The sequence below is a fragment of the Pecten maximus genome, chromosome 2, assembly GCF_902652985.1.
Source record: "Pecten maximus chromosome 2, xPecMax1.1, whole genome shotgun sequence".
Taxonomy (NCBI): Eukaryota; Metazoa; Mollusca; class Bivalvia; order Pectinida; family Pectinidae; genus Pecten; species Pecten maximus.
Genome location: NC_047016.1, coordinates 51,163,190 through 51,191,102, shown reverse-complemented (window position 1 = coordinate 51,191,102; position 27,913 = coordinate 51,163,190). Strand labels below are relative to the sequence as shown.

The 27,913-nt window shown below is 34.6% G+C and overlaps 2 protein-coding genes across 6 annotated transcripts; one reads left to right on the top strand and one right to left on the bottom strand.

The window, feature by feature from the left end:
• The first annotated feature begins 355 nt into the window (after positions 1-355).
• Positions 356-18,946, top strand: LOC117322407 (protein CDV3 homolog). Its single transcript, XM_033877289.1, has 5 exons — positions 356-702; positions 10,798-10,880; positions 11,314-11,441; positions 14,753-14,990; positions 15,248-18,946. The coding sequence occupies exons 1-5, from the start codon at positions 481-483 to the stop codon at positions 15,354-15,356; spliced, it is 780 nt and encodes a 259-aa protein (XP_033733180.1). The 5' UTR covers positions 356-480; the 3' UTR covers positions 15,357-18,946.
• A 501-nt stretch (positions 18,947-19,447) lies between these two features.
• Positions 19,448-24,259, bottom strand: LOC117322408 (gamma-glutamylaminecyclotransferase-like). Of its 5 annotated transcripts, none has more exons than XR_004531542.1 (5): positions 22,222-22,481; positions 21,921-22,121; positions 21,723-21,870; positions 21,140-21,672; positions 19,448-21,065 (listed from the first exon to the last, which is right to left on the bottom strand). XR_004531542.1 is itself a non-coding variant. In XM_033877291.1 (5 exons), exons 1-3 carry the CDS (start codon positions 24,016-24,018, stop codon positions 22,482-22,484), a joined length of 507 nt encoding a protein of 168 aa, XP_033733182.1. In that variant the 5' UTR covers positions 24,019-24,259; the 3' UTR covers positions 19,448-21,361; positions 21,906-22,121; positions 22,222-22,481. The 5 variants fall into 5 exon arrangements, 3 of the variants coding, with proteins under 3 accessions (XP_033733182.1, XP_033733183.1, XP_033733181.1); XM_033877291.1 differs by lacking the exon at positions 21,723-21,870 and adding exons at positions 23,200-23,459; positions 23,821-24,259 and having other exon boundaries at positions 19,448-21,361; positions 21,906-22,121; positions 22,222-22,530; XM_033877292.1 differs by lacking the exon at positions 21,723-21,870 and adding exons at positions 23,200-23,459; positions 23,821-24,259 and having other exon boundaries at positions 19,448-21,213; positions 21,906-22,121; positions 22,222-22,530.
• Positions 24,260-27,913: the final 3,654 nt, after the last annotated feature.

Below are 27,913 nucleotides of genomic sequence, written 5' to 3'. Positions count from 1 at the left end.
ATTAATGCATTTTTATTTTAAACGCAGTTCTCCCGAAAGCTTATAGTCTAGTTCAATGATGTTTCGTGATTTTGAGCTGTTCAGTTTAAATTCGTTAGTGCTATAAGATTAAATTATATATATTTCCATAATTGTGTACGAGGATTTCGGATGTATCCATGCGGGCTTGCGTTGAATACTGGTGTCCTCCCTTTTCGACATTGTGTATGTTTTGGTTTATTGACAGTTAAATAATTTCCAGTTACTATCAAGTATCTAATACATATATTAAAACTGGCAGTGTACATTTTTTCTGTTATTTTAGTGCTCTATATCTGGCATATTTCGCAACATTATACCGGAAGTACTATTTGCTGCGGTCCTGTATATCTCTCCAAGAAAAGCATGCGCACATGGAGGGGATAGACAACACGTTTCAAGTTTCTCCATATAAAAATTGTATTTTTTACGTAACTTCTTATTATTCGTCTAGAAAACATAATGGCAGACACAAGTCTTGACGACTTTTTCGCGAAGAAAGACAAAGGTAAAAAGAAAAGCAAGTCTAAAACGACACCGAGTGATATACTGTCGAAGCATGACAATTTCGTCAGTGGAGATGATACGACGAAAGTGAAGAAGAAAAAGAAAGAGAAAGACAAACAGAACGCTGCCACGTCAAATTCAGATTCAGGAAATACAGGAACTGCTTATCCTAGAAAGGTATAGGATGTTTGGTTATATTCTATTCCCCGTCAATTGTTTACTTTTCGGCCCACCATCTGGTAGGTCGAATTTGACAGCCGGTTATAATATTTACCTAACAGTTTCATTTTTATGTGTCACGAGTTTTTCATGGAATTAACTTAAATGCTTATAAGTAATGTAATATTAACAATTATTACGTCATAATATGACAAGAAATGACGTCATATACGCACTTTAATTATGAGTCAAAATTAGGGACAATTAAACCAGAGACCTATATACTAGGGATTCGCAACAACCGCTTTTCTCGCAGAGTCACGACCTCACCTATTGTTCTCATAACCGGAGGTATATTCAGCACGAGATCTAGCGAGACCAAGCGCTGCGGCTGCGCAATAGGTGGATATCGGAGTTGTTTATATTAGTGACATGTGCCGTGCCAAGAGATGGCGACGACTGTCTGTGCACATGTGTCACCGCGTTTGGCCGAGATAACTTCACACTGGCGATAGTTATACCTATGCACTGTAATGTATATCGGCAGATGTGAACAACGATATTTAAGTAGTGTCTAACCGAAAAAAGCACCATTTTTCCGTTAAAGATTCATATAGAAACATATGGAAAATGTCGTCCGATTTTCTGCCATTAGACGATGATCTAAATTTAGATGTATAGAGAAATATACTGACGACGATTCTTATATTTTCGATAGTGATACTGACTTCAGTCAGTGCTTCCCTAATTATACCGGACTCTTACAAGAGGAAATATAATCACCTGTGTTATTTTCTTTGTATCTAAATACACTTTATTAATGACAACTGTCCAAGTATTGAATTACAGATGCTTGATCTTTTCTTGCTAATGTATACCGACGACATGGCTTTATTTGTTAACTGCCCAGAAGATTTACAAATTATGTTGGATTCTTTATATGCATATACCATAAAATGGAATCTGGAGGTCAATGTTGATATAACTAAAATCATGGTGTTTAGAAATTGTGGACAAATAAGAAATAATGAGCCATGGAAATATAATAATGAATAATAATGACAATATAGAAATTGTTGACAGTTTTAAATACTTGGTTATGCTGTTCAACTACAATGGGAAGTTTTACAAAACACAAAAACTCTCTTAGAAATCATTGCTTGAATGTAGAAACTTATTGTTCTATTTTTGATTCGTATGCAAGTAGTATTTTACGTTATGCATCGGAAATATGGGGATTTCATAAAGCACCGGATGTCGAAAGCGTACATTAGAAATTCTGTAAAAAAAAGTACTTAACTTAATAAGGTGCCTAAATCAACTTGCAATGACTTCGTTTACTGTGAATTGGGTAGATTACCATTAACTATTATGAGAAAATTAAGAGTGTTCAAATATTGGTGAAACAGTCGGATAATCTGGTATTGAAAACATGTCTTGATGAAATGGTAAATGAGAATGACGTGTGGATATGTGACATTAAGAATGAATTAGCCGCTTTAGGTATTGAGTACATGTTTTATTCTAATTCACCAGTAGACTATGCTTTTAAAAGCATTGAGCAGAGATTGACCGATGTTACAAAACAAAACATGTTAACAGATATCTAGTTCGTCGAAAGGTAGATTATATATCGATATCTGATAGATAGCCACTGTGTACAGTTTTAAACCTATAGAAACTAAATATAAATGTATGTGGAGCATCCTCACACAAATTAAATATAGAAATAGGTAGACATAATAATATTACCCAAAGAAATAGAACCTGTAACAATTGTGATTTGTGTGACATCGAGGATGAGTTTCATTTTATTTTGATATGTCCATTATATACAGGTCTGAGGGTAAAATGTATAAAACAATATTACTACAAATGACATTCTGTTTTTAAATTAATCCAACTATTATCTGTTAATAATGTTAGAGAGTTGTCAAATTTAGGTTAATATCTATACTTGGCTTGCAAAAGACAAAATTTATTAGTGTAGATAATTTTATATTGAACAGTTTTCATGTACATGTATGTAACACTGTCATAAAGCTGACCGTGTTTCAGGCGTACCTTCAATATGGCGTCTAAACAGTAGGAGCAGCAATGCACTATGGGATAAATTACCCGAACTTCCGCTCGGCGGTGACGTTTGGTAAGCCAAAGAGCTTGTTGCGAATCCCTAGTCAGTGATTTTTTTAGGGTCGATTTGGGGCCGAATTTCGGCCCCTTCCCCTAGAGAAATTTTGTTGTATTTTCCCAATTTCTTGCTCATATTTTCCCATTCAGAAAATATCCCTTCATATTAATTGGTATAAAGAAATGCCGACCAAAATGTATTTCACAAGAAATTTTCAACGCTGGTGTTCTCGTTCTATGTTGGTCGCGTTCGATAACGCAAATTCCCGTGCTTTCTGTTTCCGTGTCTGAAACGATGTCGTTTTCCTCAATGTTTCAAATCGAGCGCACCGCGAAAGTCTGTGTCGATCGAGTGTTTTAATCGCACACGTGTCTCACATATGCTATGACAAGCGCTTGAAAGTTTAAGATCATGTAAACAAGAGTCGCACAACACGAAGTATTATGTCAAAAGACTGACAAAAAAGATAGGAAAGGCCTTACGAAAGTGAGTGACTTCTTCAAAAAGTCTTCCGGCGGCGATATACCAAACAACCCGTCAACCAATGAATCATCATCCAACATTGAATCTGTTTTATCAACCGTCCAGACGGAATGTTTACCCGTAGCAAACGTCAATGTACATGTAACCCGCGACGAAAATCTGGTATTAACTTTATCGGAAAAAAAGAGGAGCAGCGTCGATAGATGAACATTTAATGCTGCCAAATATGGATCTTCCTTCTCTTGTCTTTATCACAGTAGTGTGACATGTGGCTACATGTGCAAGTACTGAGAATTGTTTGAGAATTGTTTATTTTTTGGTGCACATTTGAGTTGTAAGCCATTTGTTACAAAAGGGTATAAAACTTGGGACACATCCTTCAAGAAAATTGAAAAAACATGACAACTGGCCTGGACTCTTTGGTGGACATGTTCAAGGGGCAAAAAACAAGGAAAATGGCCCTTTAGATAGCTATTAAGAATCATTAGGCCAGATGAATGTTGAAAATTTAACAGATAAATAAATATATGGACGTGTTATTGACTTTTTTTTCATTTAAAACCAACACCAAATTTTCCCAATTGGGGAAAAATGCCGCTGTATGTTCCCAATTGAAAAGGTACAGGCCCCTGTAAAAAAGGATGAAAAAATCACTGCTAGTATATAGGTCTCTGATTGAAGCAGAGACCTATATACTAGGGATTCGCAACAACCGCTTTTCTTGCAGAGTCACGACTTCACCTATTGTTCTCATAACCGGAGGTATATTTAGCACGAGATCTAGCGAGACCAAGCGCTGCGGCTGCGCAATAGGTGGATATCGGAGTTGGTTATATTAGTGACATGTGCCGTGCCAAGAGATGGCGACGACTGTCTGTGCACATGTGTCACCGCGTTTGGCCGAGATAACTTCACACTGGCGATAGTTATACCTATGCACTGTAATGTATATCGGCAGATGTGAACAACGATATTTAAGTAGTGTCTAACCGAAAAAAGCACCATTTTCCCGTTAAAGATTCATATAGAAACATATGGAAAATGTCGTCCGATTTTCTGCCATTAGACGATGATCTAAATTTAGATGTATAGAGAAATATACTGACGACGATTCTTATATTTTCGATAGTGATACTGACTTCAGTCAGTGCTTCCCTAATTATACCGGACTCTTACAAGAGGAAATATAATCACCTGTGTTATTTTCTTTGTATCTAAATACACTTTATTAATGACAACTGTCCAAGTATTGAATTACAGATGCTTGATCTTTTCTTGCTAATGTATACCGACGACATGGCTTTATTTGTTAACTGCCCAGAAGATTTACAAATTATGTTGGATTCTTTATATGCATATACCATAAAATGGAATCTGGAGGTCAATGTTGATATAACTAAAATCATGGTGTTTAGAAATTGTGGACAAATAAGAAATAATGAGCCATGGAAATATAATAATGAATAATAATGACAATATAGAAATTGTTCACAGTTTTAAATACTTGGGTATACTGTTCAACTACAATGGGAAGTTTTACAAAACACAAAAACAGGCAGAAAAGCTTTATTTTCTCTGACAACTTCTCTTAGAAATCATTGCTTGAATGTAGAAACTTATTGTTCTATTTTTGATTCGTATGTAAATAGTATTTTACGTTATGCATCGGAAATATGGGGATTTCATAAAGCACCGGATGTCGAAAGCGTACATTAGAAATTCTGTAAAAAAAAAATACTTAACTTAATAAGGTGCCTAAATCAACTTGCAATGACTTCGTTTACTGTGAATTGGGTAGATTACCATTAACTATTATGAGAAAATTAAGAGTGTTCAAATATTGGTGAAACAGTCGGATAATCTGGTATTGAAAACATGTCTTGATGAAATGGTAAATGAGAATGACGTGTGGATATGTGACATTAAGAATGAATTAGCCGCTTTAGGTATTGAGTACATGTTTTATTCTAATTCACCAGTAGACTATGCTTTTAAAAGCATTGAGCAGAGATTGACCGATGTTACAAAACAAAACATGTTAACAGATATCTAGTTCGTCGAAAGGTAGATTATATATCGATATCTGATAGATAGCCACTGTGTACAGTTTTAAACCTATAGAAACTAAATATAAATGTATGTGGAGCATCCTCACACAAATTAAATATAGAAATAGGTAGACATAATAATATTACCCAAAGAAATAGAACCTGTAACAATTGTGATTTGTGTGACATCGAGGATGAGTTTCATTTTATTTTGATATGTCCATTATATACAGGTCTGAGGGTAAAATGTATAAAACAATATTACCACAAAAGACATTCTGTTTTTAAATTAATCCAACTATTATCTGTTAATAATGTTAGAGAGTTGTCAAATTTAGGTTAATATCTATACTTGGCTTGCAAAAGACAAAATTTATTAGTGTAGATAATTTTATATTGAACAGTTTTCATGTAACACTCTCCTGTACACATCTGTAGTTGTTTAATGTTATATATCTTATATACCTATAGGCCTTAGAGCTCATCTGCACCCACCACTAGACCAGTGATTCGTTGATTTATTTCACCAGCAGTTTTACAGTATAAAAACCACCATTAAAACTATGCCTTTTATCTTTTTTTTGGAGATATTTCTTGTTTATTAGACAAATGCTATAGCAAAAGTCTTGAGTAAAATGAAAAAAAAAAACCACTGTTATGTTTGATGATTGATATTATTTTATTATTTAGTATTGAAAACTTTGATAGTGCTTAGGTCATGTACCCATGGTAGATCTTTTCTTCTTTGGCTTTCTGAAAAAAAAAATCAAGTTTAATAAGTATTGATACATTATGGTATAGAATAGGCAGAGAAGCTTCTATAAGATTTAAATTTGAAACATTCAAATTTCAAATACCCTGCAGTAAATTCATATACCCCAAATGTTGATTAAACAGATTCGTAAATTCAAAATTAACCTAAAAACATATATATCTAAATATGAATGGACCCATTTAAGTTTAATTAGGGAATGAGGACACACCTGAGGGATTTTTGTCTTCCAGAGTACAGGTAAATATTTAGATTGTATACTGCACAGCATGCCTTTAGTGAACTCTAGTATTTTGGGGAGATGGACATGGCCAGCCTCAGGACAGGTGTTGACAATGAGACACACCTGTTTATTCATGTATATCTCAAAGGTAATAAAGGTGTGGTCAATGTCCCTATGGTTTGGATGGAGTGGGGGAGCCCAGGTGATCACCATGACAATATTTTTTTCTGTAGACCCAGAAGTACAGGTACATACAGGTATATACTCTACATATATTCTGAATGGACCCCCCTTTGAGTTTATTAGGAGATGCCCCATGACCAGGTGTTAATGTTTTTATCAAAGGTGAGGTGTGATCAATGCCCCAAAGGTTGGGGGGGGGGGGGGGGGGATATATATCGGTCATAATGGGGAAAAAAAAATATATATAACCTTTTGATTTTATTAATTTCCCACACAATACAATAAAATATATACCGCAGTATTTAATGTTTTGCTATGTGCAAAAGATATCATAGCTATTATATTCCAACACACTCATTCCTCGATCAATCCCTGCAATTCTGTATCAAATATCTGTTTTGAAACACTAAATAATTTACAAAAAGTATAATATTTAATTTAATTTACATTAGACTGATTTATACTTTTTTCAATTAGTTTCAATTAATGCATTTCTTTCAATAATGGCTTTATTATTCATGAGATCAATGTTAACAGAAGTCATGATTATACTATATAAAATTCTACAGATTATAGCTATCAAATCACTAATCTAATTATAAATATGATATTAAAGACAATGAATTACACAACAAATTTGACTAAACGCGATACAGTAACTATCGAGCAACAATTATTTGAAAACCATTTTGAAATTGGTCAATAAATAAAAAAGGAGTTAATTATATAAACTGAAACCATGTAGCACTGTCCTTAACACCAGCCATTCACAGTATAACCATAATTTGTTTTGTTTACTTATTTTCACTGGGCAATAACTAAATATTCACAATGAATTACACAACAAATTTGACTAAACGCGATACAGTAACTATCGAGCAACAATTATTTGAAAACCATTTTGAAATTGGTCAATAAATAAAAAAGGAGTTAATTATGTAAACTGAAACCATGTAGCACTGTCCTTAACACCAGCCATTCACAGTATAACCATAATTTGTTTTGTTTACTTATTTTCACTGGGCAATAACTAAATATTCACAATGAATTACACAACAAATTTGACTAAACGCGATACAGTAACTATCGAGCAACAATTATTTGAAAACCATTTTGAAATTGGTCAATAAATAAAAAAAGGTGTTTAACAAGTAAACTAAAACCATGTAGCATCGTCTTTAACACCAGACATAAGCTAACCAGCGTGGTAATCGCCGTGAAAAGAACGGCCACATATGTGCAGTCTTCCGAACATAAAGTACGACGGAATACGTTTGAAACACTAGTTTACATAAAAATAATTGCACTTACGTTTGATTCCCGTGATTTGTTATCGGACAATAGTCTTCTATGAGCTGTCATAAAGCTGACAGTGTTTCAGGCGTACCTTCAATATGGCGTCTAAACAGTAGGAGCAGCAATGCACTATGGGATAAATTACCCGAACTTCCGCTCGGCGGTGACGTTTGGTAAGCCAAAGAGCTTGTTGCGAATCCCTAGTATATAGGTCTCTGATTAAACATAACAATAAAGAAGTCATTAATTATGTAGGGAGCCTACTCCAACAATGTTAGAGGTTTCACACGGCGAGATACTTTTGACAGGCGCCGTTTAACGCAGTCGGCAAAATCAAATGTGATAGAAAAAGAGCCGACCAGCGGCCTCTTATCAGGTCAGGGGAAACCCCGAGATCGGCGTATAATACCTCGATCGGCCTATTATACGCCGATTGAGGTATGGATTTGTTACTAAAAATAGCTCAAATCAATTTAAACTCATCTTTTTAAAATTTTCTATCCAAGTCGCATGAATTTATGACAAAATAGATAATATTTTGCTGAAATATGTTTAATGGAAGCAGTGGCTACTTAGAAACTTGATGCCGCCGTAGTAACACTACCATCGTAACATAGGCCATATAGACCGGAAGTATTACATCTGTTTTCAGTTCTTTCCCGCACTCAAATAAATTTAATTTTTGTATTTGTATAACGTTTAATGCCTAAATAAATGCGACTTGGATAGAAATTTTTAAAAAGATGAGTTTAAATTGATTTGAGCTATTTTTAGTAACAAATCCATACCTCAATCGGCGTATAATAGGCCGATCGAGGTATTATACGCCGATCTCGGGGTTTCCCCGACCTGCTTATGTTATAGGAGTAGTAGTGAGCCTAGCTGTAGATTAGCAACTGTACTAGAAAAGTGACAAATTCAAAATTGTTGAATGCTTTTCCACTACAACAGGTTTTGAACTTCTACGGAACGTCAGGACAGTCTTGATATTGGGAGACATCGTTGTATTTTACAATTGAGTGCGCATGCACCCTTTTGTAGAACTTGGAAATTTCAACTTTTGGTAAATTTTACTGAAAACCACTTCGCTTTTGCATATTATCAACAATATCATTTTGGAAGGTTTAAATATAATAATATAAGCAGAGGTGCAGTTTCAATAAAATGGACCTGAATCCGAAATGTTATAAAAGGCACACTTCTTTTCAAGGGAGATTCATACGTGAACATTAGTTTCTGTACCTGCAGATCTGAAAACGCATATAGTAGGGCAAATTTAGATAAATGTGCCATAGGAAGCCGCGATAATTGTGTCCACATGTACATAAATTATTGTGTCCACATGTACATAAATTTTTAAAAAGTCAAAGCTAGCAAGCCGGTAATTATATAAAATGAAAAGTTTGAGGTATATTATAAGGGTGCACTCAATCGTAAAATACGAATAAAGTTAATGTTGACTTTGGTTGGAAAAAATAGGCCATTTTCAAAATAATCTTGTGGCCGTTCTGTTAAAGATATCGAAAAACTAAACGGACCGTTTTCTTCAAGAAACGTATATATATACCTATAACTAAAATGCATCTCTAATTTTGCTTCCACCTCACAGATCACGGGGCCGCGGTGGCCGAGTGGTTAAGGTGTCCCGACACTTTAACACTAGCCCTCCACCACTGGGTTGCGAGTTCGAAACCTACGTGGGGCAGTTGTCGGGTACTGACCGTAGGCCGTTGGTTTTTCTCCGGGTACTCCGGCTTTCCTCCACCTCCAAAACCTGGCACGTCCTTAAATGACCCTGGCTGTTAATAGGACGTTAAACAAAAACAAACCAAACCTCACAGATAACATTCATTGAATACTCTACATGTCCGAAGGCTCAAAACTTCATCAAAGGGACACGATTATTTGCAGGCAACATGATATGATGAATATTGAATTGGACTATATGGGCCACTGTGTGTTCATTAGACATAATACAGTTTGCACTGAGAAATAATGAAATTCAACAATTCCCTGAAATGAAGCAAATGCTAAAGACAAAAAATTATTTCACCTATAGCTAGCTACTTAATTGAATTGGTTATCCATTTTTTTGCGATCTGAACACATAGATGTGGTTCAGGTGCACATCACTGCACCTAAAATTTGATAACATTATATATATAAGAGATTTACTACAATATTGCAATTGTACCATGTGAGAGTGAAGTCGTGATGGAGTACAGATACAAGAATCTTTATTTAAAAGTCGAGCATGTTTTATGTGTAACATATTTAGCTCTGAAGAGCTGGTTTTTGACATAGTGTGCTTGTGAGTCTATATTACTAACCGTGGTATTCTTCTATGGAATCAAACACTAATGTATAATCAAGATTATTTTTCCAGCAATTGGCTTTTTCGGCAAGGTTGAGGTTAATTAAAAAAAATGGTTGTCACAAATTGGTTTTAAAATTATATTAAAACATAATGCACAAATACTTCATCACTACATAGTTTGATGTTTAAAATTAATTCTTAGAACAGTATAGAGAGCTCGAGCTACATCAATATTTCAGTAGAAATAGATCCTTCATTGATTAATATCTAGCTAATAATGACATATAGGTCAGGATATTGATATACAAATGTATATATATTAACAGATTATCCAGATCAGTTGGCAACATCTTGTATGCGTGTATATAGTTTCTGATTAGTGTGATCCGCAACAGCAGTCGATACCTGATCAAAGTTATTTGACTGCTTTTATTTTGTGAAATCATCATTCACCAATTAAAAGTGATCATGATAGCTATATAGGATTTCAGTATTTTCCATGTTTGGAAGTTTTACAATACTAGTAATTACAATCTTTCTAACTTTTTAATAAAATTTATGCCTCCTTCACAAAATAGTTGGAGGCATAAGTGTTTTCTTGTTTGTCCTTCTGTTGGTCCACCACAGATAATTGAGATTTGATTTTGATTTGCATTGTAGGAAGATGAAGAGTGGGTAGATTTTGTAGATGAATCTGAGAAGGACTACAGTGGATTGAGGATACAAAACTTGCAAATCTCTCAGTAAGTGATTGCCGATAAATAAAACTCACAGTATTAAGCAATCTGGTGCAAATGATGATTGTTTAACAGTTCATTTTTCTAGTCCCAAGTTTTCTCTAGGCCCACACTGCTACCAACCCTTAAACATTTTGACAAACAGATTTCTATTGTAGCTGGATCTGTAAAATAACCCCTGTATTGGAGCGGGAGGAAACTAGCTGGTCATCATTTTTGGTGTTTTAACAAAACCATTTGATGTAGAATTTTTCATGCCTGTCAGTTTTGATCTGCATTATAATGCCCCTTTCTCAATTCTGTATGTTATTTTTTCCCATGGCAATAAAATTTCCAAATTTCCAACAGGGCCGTGGTCATTTCCCCAAAACGGCCAGGAAAAACACTGATGAAATACAACATTATTTGTAACCAACTGATGATTAATTTGTTTATACAGCAAAGAAGGAGAAGATTTAGAAGAAGATGATAAAGACAATGACAAAGATGACGACGGAGAAAGTGGAGAGAGACGTGATCTATCGGGTCCATGGAACGTATCCCAATCAAGTCGACCTCGAGTGGAAGGTAACAAATTTCTCCTTCCTCTTATAATTACAGCCCAGTAATAAATTCCATTAAAACATTACTAATAGCCCAGTAATAAAGTCCATTAAAACATTACTTATAGTCCAGTAATAAAGTCCATTAAAACATTACTAATAGCCCAGTAATAAAGTCCATTAAAACATTACTAATAGTCCAGTTATAAAGTCCATTAAAACATTACTTAAAGTCCAGTTATCAAGGCCATTGAAAAATTACTTATAGTCCAATTATAAAGTCCATTAAAACATTACTAATAGCCCAGTAATAAAGTCCATTAAAACATTACTAATAGCCCAGTTATGAAGTCCATTAAAACATTACTAATAGTCCAGTTATCAAGGCCATTAAAGCATTACTTATAGTCCAGTAATAAAGTCCATTAGAACATTACTTATAGTCCAGTAATAAAGGCCATTAAAACATTACTTATAGTCCAGTTATAAAGTCCATTAAAACATTACTTATAGCCCAGTTATCAAGGCCATTAAAACATTACTAATAGCCCAGTTATAAAGTCCATTAAAACATTACTAATAGCCCAGTTATAAAGTCCATTAAAACATTACTTATAGTCCAGTTATAAAGTCCATTAAAACATTACTTATAGTCCAGTTATCAAGTCCATTAAAACATTACTTATAGCCCAGTTATCAAGGCCATTAAAACATTACTAATAGTCCAGTAGTAAAGTCCATTAAAACATTACTTATAGTCCAGTTATAAAGTCCATTAAAACATTACTTAAAGTCCAGTTATCAAGGCCATTAAAACATTACTTATAGTCCAGTAATAAAGTCCATTAAAACATTACTTATAGTCCAGTAATAAAGTCCATTAAAACATTACTAATAGCCCAGTTATAAAGTCCATTAAAACATTACTTAAAGTCCAGTTATCAAGGCCATTAAAACATTACTTATAGTCCAGTAATAAAGTCCATTAAAACATTACTAATAGTCCAGTTATCAAGTCCATTAAAACATTACTTATAGTCCAGTAGTAAAGTCCATTAAAACATTACTTATAGCCCAGTAATAAAGTCCATTAAAACATTACTAATAGCCCAGTAATAAAGTCCATTAAAACATTACTAATAGCCCAGTAATAAAGTCCATTAAAACATTACTAATAGCCCAGTTATAAAGTCCATTAAAACATTACTAATAGCCCAGTTATAAAGTCCATTAAAACATTACTTATAGTCCAGTAGTAAAGTCCATTAAAACATTACTTATAGTCCAGTTATAAAGTCCATTAAAACATTACTTATAGTCCAGTAATTAAGTCCATTAAAACATTACTTATAGTCCAGTAATAAAGTCCATTAAAACATTACTAATAGTCCAGTAGTAAAGTCCATTAAAACATTACTTATAGTCCAGTTATAAAGTCCATTAAAACATTACTTATAGTCCAGTAATAAAGTCCATTAAAACATTACTAATAGTCCAGTAGTAAAGTCCATTAAAACATTACTTATAGTCCAGTTATCAAGTCCATTAAAACATTACTTATAGCCCAGTTATAAAGTCCATTAAAACATTACTAATAGCCCAGTAATAAAGTCCATTAAAACATTACTAATAGTCCAGTAATAAAGTCCATTAAAACCTTACTTATAGCCCAGTTATCAAGGCCATTAAAATATTACTTATAGCCCAGTTATAAAGTCCATTAAAGCATTACTTATAGTCCAGTAATAAAGTCCATTAAAACATTACTTATAGCCCAGTTATAAAGTCCATTAAAGCATTACTTATAGTCCAGTTATAAAGTCCATTAAAGCATTACTTATAGTCCAGTAATAAAGTCCATTAAAACCTTACTTATAGCCCAGTTATCAAGGCCATTAAAATATTACTTATAGCCCAGTTATAAAGTCCATTAAAGCATTACTTATAGTCCAGTAATAAAGTCCATTAAAGCATTACTCATAGTCCAGTAATAAAGTCCATTAAAACCTTACTTATAGCCCAGTTATCAAGGCCATTAAAATATTACTTATAGCCCAGTTATAAAGTCCATTAAAGCATTACTTATAGTCCAGTAATAAAGTCCATTAAAACCTTACTTATAGCCCAGTTATCAAGGCCATTAAAACATTACTTATAGCCCAGTTATCAAGGCCATTAAGACATTACTAATAGTCCAGTTATAAAGTCCATTAAAACATTACTAATAGTCCAGTAATAAAGTCCATTAAAACATTACTTATAGCCCAGTAATAAAGTCCATTAAAACATTACTTATAGTCCAGTAATAAAGTCCATTAAAACATTACTTATAGCCCAGTTATAAAGTCCATTAAAATATTACTAATAGCCCAGTAATAAAGTCCATTAAAACATTACTTATAGCCCAGTAATAAAAGTCCATTAAAACATTACTTATAGCCCAGTTATAAAGTCCATTAAAACATTACTTATGGCCCAGTAATAAAGTCCATTAAAACATTACTTATGGCCCAGTAATAAAGTCCATTAAAACATTACTTATGGCCCAGTAATAAAGTCCATTAAAACATTACTTATAGCCCAGTTATAAAGTCCATTAAAATATTACTAATAGCCCAGTAATAAAGTCCATTAAAACATTACTTATAGCCCAGTAATAAAAGTCCATTAAAACATTACTTATAGCCCAGTTATAAAGTCCATTAAAACATTACTAATAGCCCAGTTATAAAGTCCATTAAAACATTACTTATAGCCCAGTAATAAAGTCCATTAAAATATTACTTATAGCCCAGTAATAAAGGCCATTTAAACATTACTAATAGTCCAATTATAAAGTCCATTAAAACATTACTTATAGTCCAGTTATAAAGTCCATTAAAACATTACTTATAGTCCAATTATAAAGTCCATTAAAATATTACTTCATCATTACTGACATCATTCTGAATAGATACCTTTAAGTAATGATATCAGGTTTTTTTTTTCACTGTTGGGATGGATCATTTTTTGTCTCATTTTAGGACATTTCAGGAGTAATTTTTGAATTTAATAATAAGATACTATATATTTTCAGTTGGGAATGTTGTCATGGAAAATTCAAGGAAGTGTACTTTTTAGTGGTACATGAATTATATACACAGAATTGCACATTGTAGTACATAGTACATAAATTATAGACATGGCAATGTACATTGTCATAACTACATATATAATTACATAACTGTAAATGTACATTGTAATGGTACATTAATTATGTAAACAAAACAAAAAAATTTACAATAGTTTCCAATACCAAATTTGATATATTTATAGGATTTTCATTTTGTGTTACAGTTGTACCAGAAGCACCACCTAAACCAGCTGAGGAACCATCTAAAGAAGAAGCTCCTAAAGCCCCTACAAAGTATGTGCCTCCTGGGGCCCGTGGGTCTCAGGCTTCAGGTGAATCTGGCATGGGTTCAAGGGCAGCCATGATGAGGAGGAAGAAGGGTGCACCAAACCTTAAAAGTGAAGATGACTTTCCAACACTTGGGGGAGGTGCACCAGAGGTGGCATCGTGGGGTCCAACAGGGTGAGGAAAACAGTCATTGTGGCATTTTAATAGATTTGTTCGCTAAATAGGTGTTTTATAGGAGGAAGTATTTATCCTCTCGACTTCTATTTTAAGTTTTCACATCAAGTGTGTTTTGACAAGTTTATGTTTGAACTGGAACGTACACATGAAATTCCTATGACAAGTTTATGTTTGAACTGGAACGTACACATGAAATTCCTATAAAATTAAAGACATTAGAATGTACATTTAATTAAATTTAAATTTAATTTCAGGTCTGGAAATTTTGAGCGTGTCCAAGGTGGAGGAAAACAAATGGATGATCCGTCAAAAGTGAACATGCAGCTTTCACTAGGAAACAAATATGCTGCTTTACAAGACTGACCCTGTGCCAGTGTAGATTGCTTCTTTGTTGTGCTGCATTGTGGCACAACTGATGGGCATTTTGACGCTGATGCGTCATGACAGTTCTGTTGATCAATTTCCATGGTAATGTTGCTGGTTCATTGCCATGGTGATGCTCTGATTCATTGTTATGAGTATGTTGCTGGCTCATTGTCATCATAATGTCATTGGCTCATTACCATATTGTGATGCCTTTGGTTCATTTTCATGGAGATGCCACCATGTCATCATAATGATGCCACTGGTTCCTTATCAGAGTGATTTCACTGGGTCATTGTCATGGTGATGTCACTGGGTCATTGTCATGGTGATGTCACTGGGTCATTGTCGTGGTGATGTCACTAGTTCATTGTCATGGTGATGTCACTGGGTCATGGTCATGGTGATGTCACTAGTTCATTGTAATGGTGATGTCACTAGTTCATTGTCATGGTGATGTCACTGGGTCATTGTCATTGTGATGTCACTGGGTCATTGTCATGGTGATGTCACTATAGTTCATTGTCATGGTGATGTCACTATAGTTCATTGTCATGGTGATGTCACTGGATGGTTATCAAATGATGTCTCGGTTATCCACTGTGTATCAGATCAGCGGTACTGCTAGAACGTGATGATGGCATCTTGGTGACAATTTTAGTAATATAAACAGCCTATTATCCTATACTGAGAAACTGACTACACTGTTAGTGCTATCTGGTTTGAAGATTTTAAATTCACCCAGAACATGAATTGTTGATTGATAACATTGTCATGTTGTTAGATACATTCTGAATGTCTAAACAATTGGCAAATCATTAAATCGTGCTTCATGCTTCTAAAGATTACTCAAAAATGTTATGTAAAAAGAAAATTTGAAATTTACCCATGTTTTGCCTTTTAGGGACAGAATTTTATTTTGTGTATAATTACTATAGAATACTTATAGGGTGCTAATTTCCTCCGTAAGTGTGAAGTGCTGAATGAATACATTTGTGTGTGCATGTAAAATAAGGTTTACATTGTACATAGACACTGAAAAGTGTTTTTCTGACTCACCAATATAAGGCTCCTGGGTATGTACATGCATGTTTGCTCGACATGTTTCAATTTGTACTAGGCTAATCGTGGATGATATATTTAACACAAGGTTGACAACTTTAGCACATCTTATATAAAAGGTAAACACTGTCTTTATGGTATGTCTATTTTGTTGTCAATTATTGGTAATTTCTTTAACAAAAATTAAAACTCCTACTTGTCCGACTTTATTTCTGTGATGGAATGTGATTATAGCTGATTTAGTAGCACATCTAGCCCAAAGGGCCTGTGAGCTTATACCATGGTGCAGCGTCTTGTGTCAATATGTCAACTTTCTTGAGTGAAAGGGAACCAATTTTGTATAAACAGTGGGTCAGAAATAAAAATTGAATCAACTGACGTAAGGTGAAGGTCACCGGATAAGAGGTAAAGGTCAAATATAGTATGTTTTCAATGATTAACATTTTGTTATGCAATTATGAAGCAATGCTTGTTGAAATTAAAAAATGATTTTGTATCTTTTCACTAATAAACATTTGGTGATAACATAACAAGATAATTTGCCTGGAATCAATCACCAAGTCAACTGACTGAATGTCCAGGTTGTAGGTCAAATTTACTGTGTCCAAAGGTTAAAGGTGAAAGTCATAATTTGTTATTTTTCACTAATAAACATTTTGTCATGACATACAAAGTCCATATGTCAAACTGAACCACAGAAATGATAGCTTCTTGATGATTGTGGGGGATTTATAGCCATATGATGGCACCCTTGTTGACTTGTCAGTAGTCTAGTTTGCTTTGAATTTTCTTTGGAACCATAACGCCAAATTAAGTTAAAGGGGAAAGTTGACAGAAATATATGGTACTAAAAGCTGATCCCAAACTGGGAAAACAGTATGTAATGTAACTTCTGAGTGCTACTGAATATCCAGGTGAGCAGTACAGGCCCTATGTGCCTCTTGTCTCCAGAGACCTTTGCCATAAATCCATTTAAGTGAAACATTGAGATGTACCCAGTAGATAAAGCCATCAGTTTTATCTCTTCAGGTATATTAACAGTCCTTAGACTAATTCACTTTCTGAAAGAAGTGGTTATTTTGTGGATTTTATTTTGGAACTGGTTCTTTGTTTACACAGAAAGTGTTTCTTGTAGATGTACATGAAAAATCAGTATTGAGGAATATTTGAGATGAAATAAAATTTGTCATATAATGGAATTCTCACATAAAATATAAACCTGTTTAAAAATGTCCTTTTGGACACAATGTCAGATTTAAATAGATACCCTCAACCCTCCAGTGACCATTACTTTAAATTCCAGATGTTTTCTCGTCTGTGAGAGGATGGATATCAATAACTGTTTTGTGAAGTGTTGATGAGAATGTTAATATGACAAGCATACCTCTGAGAACTTGGAGCCTTCAGGTGTTATGTCCTTACCTGACCTATACACCGGGTATTGTGTATTTCTGTTTAAATCGGTCAAATCTGTCCCACCCATCTGGTCATGTTAATTACAAATATTACTGCTGTTTTTGTTACGCTATATTTTTTTCATTACATTTTGTCATGTCGGGTTAGGGTCCATGTGGCCTGAAAAATTTTTCTGCATATTTTGTCTTAAAATTTTAAAAAAATAGTAAATATGTTTAAAGCAACAAATGATTCATCTAGAAGATGAGTGTTACAGTAGATTGTTTTTCTTCAGAATATTAAAATTTATATTATGTTTAATATTGAGGAGTTCCATATAACCTGAATCTTGACTACAATAGAAATATTTGCAAAAACAACCAGGTACAGTAGCATAAATTTTAAAGATAAATCTTGATAGTGTACTGGCTAAAATTGGTGTAATTGATTGAAGTTCCTATTTTTAGAATAATTGGTTACAGTAGATTTGTGTATTAGTCTCAAAATGTTCACTTGTAGCTTACATTCAGATTATCTAATGAATCTAAAATCACCCAAAACCAAGAACTAAAAAAATCAAATGTATTCTAAGGATGTATGGTGCCTTAGTTATTTTCTATCTTCTTTCCAAAAGAGCTACACACAAACAAATATGATGTCTTAAAAGATTCATAATAAGGATTAATTTGAAATAATCAGTGATGACATTTTCATAATTCTCTGGATTTTCACACATTGTGGTAGTTCTGAAAATTCAACAAACATCAAGGGAAATAACTGTTTCTGAAAATTTGTTTCATTTTAATCTATAAAGGTAGAAGGTGCCCAAAGTTGATAAATGAATACTGGTTTTTGTGCCATAAAAATATTTGGCATTCTGCTGCACTAAAGGTACATGTAAAATACATTATTGCAAAAGTAAACAACAAAAAATGAGGTATATTCGGGTACTTGAAAATTGTTAGTTTTTGTGCATGTGATTATTTGAAATAACATCTGTGTTATAAAGAAGCTTGCAGGTAATCAGTATTTAAGTTGATAAATATAAATTTTTATGATATGGTTTGAAGTATTTCAAAGGAATATCCACATTTAGTGCTGATTAATTATGATTATTAAAGATAAGTCTATCATTTGAGGTTTAGTGTTGTTTATTAACTGATATAAGAAATTAATAAGAATTGATCATATACATTGTACCTAAAACAGGCACACTGGAATGTTACTTCTACTTTGCAGAAATTGTGATCTTTAATTTCCTTTCTGCTTGACCACCAGGATAGGATCATATTAATCTTGCTGTTGGTGACATCTGAAATGGTACCAAATATTTGTTTAATATAGTCTCTTTCAAAGATATCAGGATACACCAGAATTCGTCTTGGAGCACTTACGCTGCAACCACACCGCTACGTGATTAGGGTACTACACTTTGATATGTCAAATTCCCCTTCAACAATTAATAGGACAAACATCGGGTAACTATTCTGTAGGTTTAGGTAAAAATGTTTATACTTCAATGTCCGTTAAAGAAAATTGGGAGATTTCCCAGAAAGAACAATTTGAACTTAAGAATGAAGCGAATAACATTTGTGGATAATTGTACACTGTAAATAAGAAACTACCAACCTGTACTAATTACATCAGTGCTTTATTTATATACAAGAGTTTAGGTTAACAACATTGTACATTAACTCAATACACATGTAACAGAGCCATGGTTAATTAAATTTAAATCACTGCCTCCGCTAGGGATCAAACCCTGGCTTACTAGTCTTACGCTCAACCGATCGAGTTAAAGAGAAGATCTCTCAAGCTGAGCGGTATATTGCGACTAGTATTTACCAGGGTTACACACATTTAACCATTTACAAAATTTTCAAGAATGTAAAATGCCCCGACAGGAATCCAAACAGGGTAGTCAATGAGATAACCTACGACAGTGAAGCATGCTCTGTCACCTGTGTTACACCAGAGACGTGTATATCACGATATACATGTCTCTGGTTACAGGGACTGTATTTTACACGGTACAAATCCATACGGATTGGATTATTTACACAACAAATAATTCAGAAAAATTTTAATCCTGAAATATCCATCTCTGCCAGAGGTTGAAGAAATTTCAGCTCTGCTGTTTTTTAGTGTAAATATATACATATATATTCAAATTTTGGGACACACTAATGACAGGAACCAAACAGCTGGCATACTAGTGATAGGAACCGAATCGCGGTGAAGGTACATTTGATAACCTAAGTTAATATGTTACTCAATTAAATTCATATACATAAACAGCACAGAATGAGATCATTTTGCTACCATGTATCAAACTGTTGAAAGGCAAACAATGTATTTCGATTGAAAAATTCAGGCTCTTATTCAAGATTACTATTGTTATTTTGGTAAATAATAAACAATGCATCCAGTTTGTAATAAATGGAAAATGTTGAATAATGTATTGAAAATTATAAGTCTCTTAGATGATGCAAATCACGAGCAGTCATGACTGAAGCTATTGTCATGATATTGTCGTAAGTGATTTTATGATGGTGATCATGATATCAGTTTGGTTTCCAAAATTGACATCTGAGCTCCATATTGGTATGAAATAATGTTTGGCATCTGCTAATGTAATGTTGGCAAGATTTTTTTTCAATGGATGTTGAGTCTTAGATCATCTAGATATTGAATGCAATTTCAGATCTTAATTAGATTAATAAGATTGAAGTTGTTGGTAAAATAATTCCTTTTAAGCAGTAAAACTCATGTAAACATTCATAAATTCGGTGGGCTTACATTTTACAAGAGGTATAATTTGTAAGTTTTTGGTTTGAAAAAAATACAAGAAAATAAAGTAAGTATCCAATTATTGATTTAAACTGAACTTATTTTATAGGAAAACCTGTATAAACTGAACTTATTTTATAGGAAAATCTGTATAAACTGAACTTATTTTATAGGAAAACCTGTATAAACTGAACTTCAACATGCTCCCACTATGACTATATACATTTCAGAATCTATGTAAACTGACCCTGTTTTATCCGAAATTTTGTATAAACCAAGTTTAAATTAGGTCCCAATTTGTAAACTCAGAAAACCTGTATAAACCAGTCCTTTACTAGGTTCCTCTGTAGACATTTCTATGTAAATTTAACCTGTGTAATCAGAAAACCTGTATAAACCAGTCCTTCACTAGGTTCCTCTGTAGACATTTCTATGTAAACTTAACCTGTGTAATCAGAAAACCTGTATAAACCAGACATTTACTAGGGCCTTTAGTAGACATTTCTATGTAAACTGAACCTGTGTAATAAGAAAACCTGTATAAACCAGTCCTTCACTAGGTTCCTCTGTAGACATTTCTATGTAAACTGAACCTTTGTAATCAGAAAACCTGTATAAACTAGACCTTTACTAGGTTCCTCTGTAGGCATTTCTATGTAAACTGAACCTTTGTAATCAGAAAACCTGTATAAACCAGACATTTACTAGGTCCCACTGTAGACATTCCTATGTAAACTGAACCTTTGTAATCAGAAAACCTGTATAAACCAGACATTTACTAGGCCACGCTGTAGATATTTCTATGTAAACTGAACCTGTGTAATCAGAAAACCTGTATAAACCAGACCTTTACTAGGTCCCACTGTAGACATTTCTATGTAAACTGAACCTGTGTAATCAGAAAACCTGTATAAACCAGACCTTTACTAGGTTCCTCTGTAGACATTTCTATGTAAACTGAACCTTTGTAACCAGAAAACCTGTATAAACCAGACCTTTACTAGGTCCCACAGTAGACATTTCTATGTAAACTGAACCTTTGTAACCAGAAAACCTGTATAAACCAGACCTTTACTAGGTTCCACTGTAGACATATCAGAAAATCTGTATAAACCAGACCTTTACTAGGTTCCTCTGTAGACATTTCTATGTAAACTGAACCTTTGTAACCAGAAAACCTGTATAAACCAGACCTTTACTAGGTCCCACAGTAGACATTTCTATGTAAACTGAACCTTTGTAACCAGAAAACCTGTATAAACCAGACCTTTACTAGGTTCCACTGTAGACATATCAGAAAACCTGTATAAACCAGACCTTTAGTAGGTTCCACTGCATTTCTATGTAAACTGAACCTTTGTAATCGGAAAACCTGTATAAACCAGACCTTTACTAGGTTCCTCTGTAGACATTTCTATGTAAACTGAACCTGTATAAACCAGACCTTTACTAGGTTCCTCTGTAGACATTTCTATGTAAACTGAACCTTTGTAATCGGAAAACCTGTATAAACCAGACCTTTACTAGGTTCCACTGTAGACATATCAGAAAATCTGTATAAACCAGACCTTTACTAGGTTCCACTGTAGACATATCAGAAAATCTGTATAAACCAGACCTTTACTAGGTTCCACTGCATTTCTATGTAAACTGAACCTTTGTAATCAGAAAACCTGTATACACCAACCTTGAATTAGGTCCCACTTTTCACACCCAGAAAATCTGTATAAACCAGACCTTTAGTAGGTTCCACTGCATACATTTCTTAAACTGAACATGTGTCCTAAATATGACACCTAGAGTTATTCCAGGATTGACGGCTTGCACTATTTACAATGATACACGTTTATTTGAAGGTGATCTTGTTTTCTTCCTTTGTCAGCTGTTCATGGTTGCCTTTGTTTCATTGGAGTTGTCTTCCCTTTCCCTTTAATGACAAAACAAAACATTTTCACTTACATGAGCATTAACTCCCTACAAGATATATGTTAGTTAATATTGACACCAGGTTAGTAAAGTAGTGTTGGATTTAACTAATTGGGTTACAAATTATGCGTAACTGTTGTGTCAAGTATTTTTAAATGCAGTCGGAAAATATTCAGTATTTTCCTTTGGGGCTCTGCCTCTCAATACCATTAGGAGAAATTTAACCTTCCTTTGAATGACATCTGATTACCTTGTCCCAAAGATCACAGGGACTTGGCCTGAATTTCCAACCTTACATGTGTATAAATTATAGTATCTCACTGATTCTATACTATACATAATGACCATAAGTTGAGACTTTGCATCAAGTCCCTGTGCCAAATAGGCTTAATACAAATTTGGATTGAACATTCTTGATTTGTCAAGGGAAATAGCTTCTAAATATTTAATATCCAACTTTTTCACATATTGTATATGGCCCCAAAGGGCTGGGATTACAATTTGTATGTTATAGATATAATTCCTCCAGAATTAGTCCCCACTAGCAGAGGGTGAAGGCAAATCCTGGTAGTATGATTGTGTTTGCATTTTCATTCTAAGCAATCCACATTTTGACAAAAGAACTGTCAAAATAGCTTGGAATTCAGTCCAATATGACGGCCGTACTTACTGCTCATCATACATCAGTCCATGGGGCCCCCAGCTGTCATAATTGTCGAGGAAAGGCATGGTCAGATAGGAGCGATCGTATGTAAGGAAGAAGTAACACCAACAGGTATGGATGTTTGGAGGATCAAGTTTCCTGCCATTGTGATCTTCTGTCAGCTGAATTATTATTTGCTTTCGTCGATAAAAATCTGGGTGTCCTTCAAATCCATCCAAGAAACTAAGCATTTCCTCATCAACTTCAAATAATTCACCATGCACTTTCTGAAAATAATGATTTTGATAATCGTAAGATAAAAAAAATATACGTAGTCATAAAAGATTATATCTGTATATATAACGACTTGTTGTCTATAGCGCCAGGAAAACTGCAAAAGCTCAGACAGATAGAGCGTTGGCCTGTGTAAGTTTCTGCAACCTCACATGACATAAGTCAGGCCTCCTACATATGTTCAGATAGGTAGCCACCAACTACTACAAGGAAACCAAACCTAAAATGGCCCTATTGCTGTTCATTTAGTGGAAGCCTCATATCTCAAAATGTAATTATTTATATTTCCAAGACTTTTATAACCATTGTTTTATTGAAGAATTCTCCCGGTCTAATATAGGTATCACTTCTTACTTTGCCAGTTCCCTCCACAGACAACATGCAGGGCAAGTTCCACGAGGCAGCCGCTATCACCAACGGGTACGCTTTTCCCGTGAGGCCCTTCCCCATATACGTCACTTCTCCATCGAATATTTCCTCCATCAGTTTGTTGTTAGGTTGGCCTCTCTTTAGAGTCCCATACACAAATATTTTGGACTTACTTTTCGACATAATCCTTGTTTTAAACTTCAAATCATGACCGACTGATTCGTTATCTAAAAGTTATACACGTAACGCCGGACAGGACTTTCGGAAGAGTTCAACTTCCTACATAACTAACACACAGCTGTTTTAAGTCGTTCTGTCACTCTGAACTACACATCTTTAGAGGAGTGAACTAAGGATTCAACATGCCTTTGGTCAACCCATGTGGATCTGCTTAACGACGCAGAAAGAAGGGACTTAATTCTTGTTTTGTATTCAGCTTTCGGTTTACCTATATTTTACACTGTAAGCGTCAGGTGCGAAGATTAGTTGTGGTCAGTTTAAGTAATCTGGTATAATCTCACAACGTCTGGTGACAAATGAAAAGCTCAGGTCACCAGGATATACAAAGATCAAATGTGGGTTAATCCTTCGAGTAAAATCGTCCACAGGGACTTGTGTAGTATGCGTTCGCCGAAACTTTCTGTCTAATGTAAAAATTAAATTATCTATGCAGTCATGTTTTAACGTTATCAAAAGCTATATATATTTATTTTTTTATTTAGAATTTTTACCTTACCTTTCGGATTTCCGTACGTTGGGCTTGTAGCATTAATCGGTGTAATGAGTAATTACTTTGTAGTTTCAGAGACCTATATATAATAATAATTAATTTTAGTATATAAGTCTCTGGTAGTTTTAACTATTTTTATTATTATTTTTTCACACTGTACATCATCGGTTGCTCTTCTTATTTAATATTGTCTTTTCTTTTAGATACCACACGATCCCCAATAACAAATTTTACGCTTGATTAAACACATAAAAACTAGATGTGACTCAGCTGTCTTTAATCCAAGCCCGTGTGTGATGGTATCGCTATAAATAAATATTTGTACCTCAAGAGGTTACTATATAAGTAGCATTTTACATCCATTATAAATGGGTAACATATAATCCCTTAACACCAGCTGATACAACAATGCTTACAAGGGCTAATCAATTTAATTACCTAGGGGTTACAATTAATTTCAGCTCGTAAAACATGGATTAATAAATTAATACAAAATATTAATCTGTAGTAACTGCGACCTAAGGTAGGGTTTATGTTATGTTATGATATCGACTATGAGTGACATTTACAGACAGATCTCCTTGTGGTATAGATATCGACTATGAGTGACATATACAGACAGATCTCCCTGTGGTATAGATATCGACTATGAGTGACATATACAGATCTCCCTGTGGTATAGATATCGACTATGAGTGACATATACAGATCTCCCTGTGGTATAGATATCGACTATGAGTGACATATACAGATCTCCCTGTGGTATAGATATCGACTATGAGTGACATATACAGACAGATCTCCCTGTGGTATAGATATCGACTATGAGTGACATATACAGATCTCCCTGTGGTATAGATATCGACTATGAGTGACATATAGACAGATCTCCCTGTGGTATAGATATCGACTATGAGTGACATATACAGACAGATCTCCCTGTGGTATAGATATCGACTATGAGTGACATATACAGACAGATCTCCCTGTGGTATAGATATCGACTATGAGTGACATATACAGACAGATCTCCCTGTGGTATAGATATCGACTATGAGTGACATATACAGACAGATCTCCCTGTGGTATAGATATCGACTATGAGTGACATATACAGATCTCCCTGTGGTATAGATATCGACTATGAGTGACATATACAGACATCTCCCTGTGGTATAGATATCGACTATGAGTGACATATACAGACATCTCCCTGTGGTATAGATATCGACTATGAGTGACATATACAGACAGATCTCCCTGTGGTATAGATATCGACTATGAGTGACATATACAGATCTCCCTGTGGTATAGATATCGACTATGAGTGACATATACAGACAGATCTCCTGTGGTATAGATATCGACTATGAGTGACATATACAGATCTCCCTGTGGTATAGATATCGACTATGAGTGACATATACAGAACAGACAGATCTCCCTGTGGTATAGATATCGACTATGAGTGACATATACAGATCTCCCTGTGGTATAGATATCGACTATGAGTGACATATACAGACAGATCTCCCTGTGGTATAGATATCGACTATGAGTGACATATACAGATCTCCCTGTGGTATAGATATCGACTATGAGTGACATATACAGACAGATCTCCCTGTGGTATAGATATCGACTATGAGTGACATATACAGATCTCCCTGTGGTATAGATATCGACTATGAGTGACATATACAGATCTCCCTGTGGTATAGATATCGACTATGAGTGACATATACAGATCTCCCTGTGGTATAGATATCGACTATGAGTGACATATACAGACAGATCTCCCTGTGGTATAGATATCGACTATGAGTGACATATACAGACAGATCTCCCTGTGGTATAGATAGATATCGACTATGAGTGACATATACAGATCTCCCTGTGGTATAGATATCGACTATGAGTGACATATACAGACAGATCTCCCTGTGGTATAGATATCGACTATGAGTGACATATACAGACAGATCTCCCTGTGGTATAGATATCGACTATGAGTGACATATACAGATCTCCCTGTGGTATAGATATCGACTATGAGTGACATATACAGATCTCCCTGTGGTATAGATATCGACTATGAGTGACATATACAGATCTCCCTGTGGTATAGATATCGACTATGAGTGACATATACAGACAGATCTCCCTGTGGTATAGATATCGACTATGAGTGACATATACAGAATCTCCCTGTGGTATAGATATCGACTATGAGTGACATATACAGATCTCCCTGTGGTATAGATATCGACTATGAGTGACATATACAGATCTCCCTGTGGTATAGATATCGACTATGAGTGACATATACAGATCTCCCTGTGGTATAGATATCGACTATGAGTGACATATGGTATAGATATCGACTATGAGTGACATATACAGACAGATCTCCCTGTGGTATAGATATCGACTATGAGTGACATATACAGACAGATCTCCCTGTGGTATAGATATCGACTATGAGTGACATATACAGATCTCCCTGTGGTATAGATATCGACTATGAGTGACATATACAGATCTCCCTGTGGTATAGATATCGACTATGAGTGACATATACAGATCTCCCTGTGGTATAGATATCGACTATGAGTGACATATACAGATCTCCCTGTGGTATAGATATCGACTATGAGTGACATATACAGATCTCCCTGTGGTATAGATAACGACTATGAGTGACATACAGATCTCCCTGTGGTATAGATATCGACTATGGAGTGACATATACAGATCTCCCTGTGGTATAGATATCGACTATGAGTGACATATACAGATCTCCCTGTGGTATAGATATCGACTATGAGTGACATATACAGATCTCCCTGTGGTATAGATATCGACTATGAGTGACATATACAGACAGATCTCCCTGTGGTATAGATATCGACTATGGGTGACATATACAGATCTCCTGTGGTATAGATATCGACTATGAGTGACATATACAGACAGATCTCCCTGTGGTATAGATATCGACTATGAGTGACATATACAGATCTCCCTGTGGTATAGATATCGACTATGGATGACATATACAGATCTCCCTGTGGTATAGATATCGACTATGAGTGACATATACAGACAGATCTCCCTGTGGTATAGATATCGACTATGAGTGACATATACAGACAGATCTCCCTGTGGTATAGATATCGACTATGGGTGACATATACAGATCTCCCTGTGGTATAGATATCGACTATGAGTGACATATACAGACAGATCTCCCTGTGGTATAGATATCGACTATGAGTGACATATACAGACAGATCTCCTGTGGTATAGATATCGACTATGAGTGACATATACAGATCTCCCTGTGGT